Source organism: Amblyomma mixtum, chromosome 5 (genome assembly GCF_055824585.1).
Source record: "Amblyomma mixtum isolate Tamu chromosome 5, ASM5582458v1, whole genome shotgun sequence".
In the NCBI taxonomy this organism is placed as follows: Eukaryota; Metazoa; Arthropoda; class Arachnida; order Ixodida; family Ixodidae; genus Amblyomma; species Amblyomma mixtum.
In genome coordinates, this window is record NC_143016.1 from 4126036 (window position 1) to 4132123 (window position 6088).

At 47.2% G+C, this 6088-nt stretch overlaps 1 protein-coding gene across 2 annotated transcripts in view; it reads right to left on the bottom strand.

Moving 5' to 3' along the window:
• The window catches only part of Nost (Nostrin), a 22684-nt gene extending 16623 nt beyond the window's left edge, over positions 1-6061 (bottom strand). For both annotated transcript variants that reach the window (XM_089543104.1, XM_089543105.1), the window contains exons 1-4: positions 5926-6061; positions 3132-3217; positions 1395-1475; positions 1265-1327 (exon numbers count right to left, since the gene is read on the bottom strand). In XM_089543104.1, coding sequence (XP_089399230.1) covers positions 1265-1327; positions 1395-1475; positions 3132-3217; positions 5926-5979 — 284 coding nt within the window. In that variant the 5' untranslated portion in view covers positions 5980-6061. The remainder of the gene's footprint in view (positions 1-1264; positions 1328-1394; positions 1476-3131; positions 3218-5925) is intronic.
• Between the last annotated feature and the right edge of the window lie 27 nt (positions 6062-6088).

Genomic DNA, 6088 nt, shown 5'->3' on the forward strand with positions numbered 1-6088 from the left:
CCAAGTCATTCTACCTTTGCAGTATGTTATCCTCAATAGATCACATTCTCAAAATTGGCAAAGTTAAGCAGAACCAATGCATTTTAGTGATCAACCTCCCGAGTAGGCCAGCCGAATTCCCTCTCGTAATCCAACTATTCATGATCAGAATCATTTGAAGAATGCCACTGCTAATGTTGTATGACTAAACAACAAAGTATAAGCCTTAATGTTTTCATTCAAATTTGTTTTCTTGCTTACAATACTTTCATGTTGTTCATCCTGTTCTGTTCCATCTGCACTGAGTGCAACCACTCCCCTTTCCAAGGCAACTGGTCCTGAGAGTACACTCAATAAATAAAGGCTATATAATAAATATGAACAAATAAAGGTGTCCATCAGATTCCAACATTTTTCCACCTCTTTGTGCTAAAGCCAGGGCTCATGGTACCTGCATGTCAACCATTCTAATGAGAGGCACGCAACTTAAGTCAAGAAGTAGTGTTGCCAATAAATTTTTGCTCCAGTAAAAACAAAAAGATGTGGCAAGAATGCCCAGTGCAGGCATTTTGCAGAGTTCTGACTGGACTGCTGCACTCATGAATGCTTCTAGCAGAGTATCACTATGTGGCCAGCATAATTCCCTTCAGAGCGGGTCTTTCAACTGCCATGGCCAGTCACCATTGAGAAGTACAGCGTCAGCTCCATTCTTAGATGCACACATACCAAATTCCCCAGCCTATATGTGCAATGCTTGAATGCCTCACTGAGAACCACCTCATTTGCAGTTGCGGCACTCAAAGAAACATGGGAAGCCTTACCCACAGCTGAGCTAGATGCACCATTGCAAGATTCCACGACATGTAACTCCAGAAAGACAAGTGCCACTTAACTGTCTCTGATCCTTGCCATTGCTGCAGTGCAGCAGATGCCAAGTTTGTGCAGCCATGGTATATGAGGCAGGAGAGAGGTGACAATGGAATTCCAAGCCTCGAACTTTGGGGAGCTAGGCATCTGTAAAGTGCTGCTTGAGAGGGATTCTTTTACAAAGAAGAGCACTGTTCGTGCTGGGCCCTGGGAAGGAAGCCATGGCACAGGCGCATTGAGGTGCTTACTATGTAAAAATCCAAGTGAGCCCTCAATGGCCAGGCCGACCATAGCTGCATCTGGCCAAGGCAGCAGCTGCTTAGAGGGCATGGGTGCAACCAATGCCTATGGGAAAACGCAGTGGGCATGCAGGTCAAGTAGCAGTACAAACAAGAGTTGAGAACAGGCAGTGGCTCACCTATGCAGCTGTGCTTCCCGCTCCAGCTGTGTGGCCACTTCCTGCCACGCCGCCGCAGTGGTGCTGCAGTCAATGACACAGAGCACTGGGGTGAGCTGCGCACTTCAGGAGCCAACACGAGAATACTGACCCAATGGCTTCTCGAGCTGCCCTGGCAAGGCGCTGGGACAGCTTGGCCAGTCCCTTGGCGTGCGCTGCCTCCAGCTCCGACCTGGGTGGAGGAACAGCCCTCTTTGCCCAAGACGATATTAGGGTGCAGCGGTCACCCCGAGCTCACCAGTGGCCCACAGTTGAATCCCGTACATTGAGTCTGCTTGAAAATTGCTCACTTATGCCTCACGCACTCCAGAAGAGAGTGCTGCTTACTGAGGTGAGGCAGCAAAAAGTGACAATACAGGCAGCAAACAGTGCTTCAATAACGATGGGATTTGTTTTGTCACAAGGGAATGCATGCTAGAGACCTCATGCATGCATTCTTTATCTAAAAAGAATCTGCTAAGTGCGTGAGCAGTGTGCCCATCAGTCTGTTTGATTATGAAGTGACTTATTCAGATGACTGCTACGCATACTGCATAAGGCACTTGTTAGAAGTGGACCCGTATATGTGTGCATGCGTTTCATGTCTTCTGCCTTTCACTGCCAGCGAAGCTGATCTCTTCACGGCACCGCAGGTTTGAATCCCAGTTGCAGCAGTGTTTATATTTATTTATTCATTTATTTATGGTTTGGCACGGTTACACTGACGATGGTGACGTGGCTCAATCCATGAACGGGCACTTAAAGGTGCACTGAAGAGGAATCTGAACTCATCTTTTTGCCGCAGGAACTCGATCTACACGTTCCTAGCATTCTTAGAAACTGCGACTTATTGCCTTGTGTGGCCGATTTTCCTAATTAAATCTAATTAACGCCCGGCTCCCGCCTTTTTTTTTTAATTCTGCCTCGTACGGTGGGCGGAGTCGACCAACGCGGGGAGTGCCTTTCAGCTAGCTCCGTGGAGGCTTTGCTTTCACTTAATTTTGTTTTTTAGGTTTCCGTGAATAAATAGTTTCATTTGCAGATAATATGATCGCAAAATAAGCCCGCAGAAATAAAAATACGTGCGGACTATTTGCTTCTACGGACTACTACGTATTACTCCGCCGATGGCAGAGCGGCAAGCCGCCACGGGACTGGGTGAAAGGCACTCCCCGCGTTGGTCGACTCCGCCCACCGTACGAGGCAGAATTAAAAAAAAAAGGCGGGAGCTGGGCGTTAATTAGATTTATTGCCCTGTGTGGCCGATTTCCGCAATTAAATCAAAGTTTCTAAGAATGCTCGGAACGTGTAGATTGAGTTCCCGCGGCAAAAAGATGAGTTCAGATTCCTCTTCAGTGCACCTTTAAGAGCTGTACTGTAAAAGGCCTGAGTCAGAATTTGGCACTGCTTGTGTTTCCTGCGGAGAGAATGCAACAAAAGCATCCAAGAAGGTGAATAAAATGTTGGTGACAAACGAAAGTGATAAGCCACAGCTACAGGAATAACGCAGCTACAGGAATCTTGCAGCGGTGTCATTTATCCTCTGTTGTGGAGTTCTCCTATTGCCCCATGGTGGTCGCCTCTCCATACGTGTGTGTCACCATTGCTCCAGTTCATGCTGCAACATAAGCAGTGCCATCTGTGGTGAGGTGAGGATTGCACTAGAGCTGCAGTTTCACTGCACCGGGGGACGGCAGAAAGTGTTTAGATTAAAAGCATTAAGTCACAATAGAGCCCTAACTTGTGTTCTTCCTCACCTTGGGGGTCAGAGAGCCTTTGCTCCACGCATTTTAAAGTAACACAGTGATGTAAAAGATTTTGTGCAGAGTTCAACTGCTAATTTGCTTACCGCTCCTGTAGGATGTGGACCACTTCCTTAGAAAACTCGGCTCCTTGCTTCAAAAGACGCCGTAGCTCCTCAAACCCTGTAGGGCCCTGCAGATTAGAAAGTGGAGGGCATGGCTCAGACAATTTCATATTGTTTTGACATAATCACAGCAAGCCAGAAGAGGGAGTACCATAGCAAAACAGAAAGTTGGACGAGTTAGATATTGACCATAGCTATACTGTAAGGCGCAAACTTGATGCAGATGCAAGAAGGGAAAAGAAGACAGGTCATGCGCCATTTAGGGAGTATGCCAGAATGAACGTTTTAGTCAGCTCTCTTGTAACGGTCAACCGAGAATCCTGGCTTGTGCCCCATGCACTGTCAGGAGAAAAGCAAAAGTGGTCCACGCTAGGATGTTGGGCAAGTTGTTTCATATTGAATACCGAGAGAAGATTTGCACAAATGAGATGTTCCCAAAAGAGAGAAAACAAGATGTGCATGATGCATATCATATGGGCTTTGTGTAGACTGCATTGCACATTACTTACAGGTAGCGCCTGTTGTTAAGACTGGCAACAAAGTGAATTTTTTATTTTATCTAAAGGAATCTCAGTTCACTCATTTTCATCTGTGGCAGTCCTACATGCAGAAAACGCAAAGGGCATTGTAAGTGTAGTGTACCAGCTTTAATCATGGACATTACACGCGCCCGACTTGTACATATGTCAGTGTAAATAGATTACTTGCATATTGTACCTCTCTCCCCTCCTACCCTTTCTGCCTGTCCCCTCACCTCTTTCATTTCATTTCTCCAGTCTGCCTGCAATCACTTTATTTTCACTGCCCCAGCTCAGGTGCTCCCCATAGCGATGGCAGATGCCGGGGCTAGCAAAAATCTTTTCCTACCTTTGATTATTATTTTTAAATAAACCACCATTACTACTATTACTAGCGTGCCACGCAACACCATATGGTATAACACTTTAGTTCCCAACAACACAAATTTCCACGTGGCATTCAGGACAGTGTTTTTTTTTTTCCAACTTTATTTCGCAATACGTTTTTTTTTTGTGGCAAACATTAATACTTACGGAGAAATTATTGGTCTTTTTCGGTGAAAATATGATATCCTTGTGCAGTCAAAAATCATGTTTAGCATTTGTCTTGGTTTCTTTGTAAGTGTATATCATGAATTAACGCACGAAGGCTCTTACTCAGAGCTGTGTTCGCAGAAGTAGATGGACAAAAACATGCAACCAGAAGTTGGAGCCTCCTGGCCTGTATCTGGTGTATGTATGAGGCCATGGAGCATATTGCTGCAAAACACAGCCTTTCTGTTAATCCAATGATCCTAGTGTCTCACTGCATACCTGGTTGCCACAAGTGTTCAATTTTCTCTTGAGACCTTTTAACTAACCAATGGCTGGCTAGCTTTGGCGTGAATTTTGTCATCCGTTTTTAGCTGTGGCCTGTGGGACTAATTATGTCAAGAATACTGACCTTTTTTGATTAAAAACCGAATTTCAAAAATTAGTTAGGATGCTTACAACCGAAAAATCCAATCTCTACTTGATGCTTGGTGGGCATGAATATGGTGCATGCACAAGGGTGTCATCCGGTGGACTTGCAGGCTATAGAAGTTTTGACGCATGACGAATCCAGAAATGAAACAAGTTTCGCATAGAAAAAGACCGAACATGTTTGTTTAGCAGCTACCGTTGTCATAGCATCCGATAGATGAATGTTCCCGCATCGACGTCTTTTGTGTTTTGCCGCGCCGCAAGGACCTTCAGATGTCATACGACCAGCCTGAATGAATATGCGCGCGTGCACTACTTGCAAGTGGCAGCAGCTAGCAAAAGCATGCCACTCGGCATTTAGAGCAGTGCAAAGGAAGCATCCATTTCGAAGTGCTCCCTCGAGGCTGCCGCAGAGGATCGGCCGCGGCCTCGCGGTTCGAGCACCCCCCGCGAAGGACCGCGCAGGGGGTACCTTGGGAGGTCGGTGCGCCTGCTGCTGCCGCAACGACGGAGGCGTGCAGTATGGCGCCGAACCTCGCTCGACCAATGTTTTCGCGATTTTTCACGCGGCGCGTGAGAAATTAAAATAAAGAGCGGCCGACTGTGAGAGGAGGCGACGACCGGTTTTTGTCGAGGCGAACAGCCACAGAGACAGAAAAAGAGAGTCCGCTTCCTACCCCACCGAGGACACGGTTGGATGACCGGTCACACGCAGCAGTAACCGTAGCCCGAACAACACCATCTGCACAGCTGCAGTGTCTGAAATGGTATCACTTTTTCGAACGAAAGCCTGCCGCGAGCGAATAGGCAGCCAGCTCGGACAGCGTCCAGCTCGGCCGCTCATAGACGGACGGACGTAACGCTCACGAGGTCACCAGCGCATTGACTCGTGACAGTCGCATCCACACATTTGGTGCGTGGGCCAAGCGTTACGCTGCAGCACATCGCATTACTAATGCCCACAGAATGCACGCACAAGTAAACCGGAAACAGGATAATTAGGAGGATTCCCGCTCATTGTGGGTCGATATAGGTTCGAAGAACTCCGGATTGCAGTGCCACGACGGCCGATGTAGCTTTTTCGATTTGACGGTAGCGGCAGGGGAAAGGGACAGCGCGTTATGCAGGCACATTCTCCACGCGGAAAATGACCAACACAGTACTAGAACTGATACACGCTATGCCCAATTTTCGCATGCGCAAATGTGATCAAACCTCTGATATCGCTTGACATCAAAACGGCCAAATCTCACCATTCAAAGGAGACGAAGAAATGTTCCGGAAAATGAACTCACCCAGAACGCATCCCTGAAAGAACTCATGCTTTTTCGGTGATCCTGAATGGTCATAAAACCCCGATAAGCGGCAGCAGGAGAGCCAACATTTTACAGTACGGGTGCTGCTTTCAGTAGTCCGATTCGTGAGAGAGGCAGAAAAGCGTCTGCTCAAAGCAGTTCC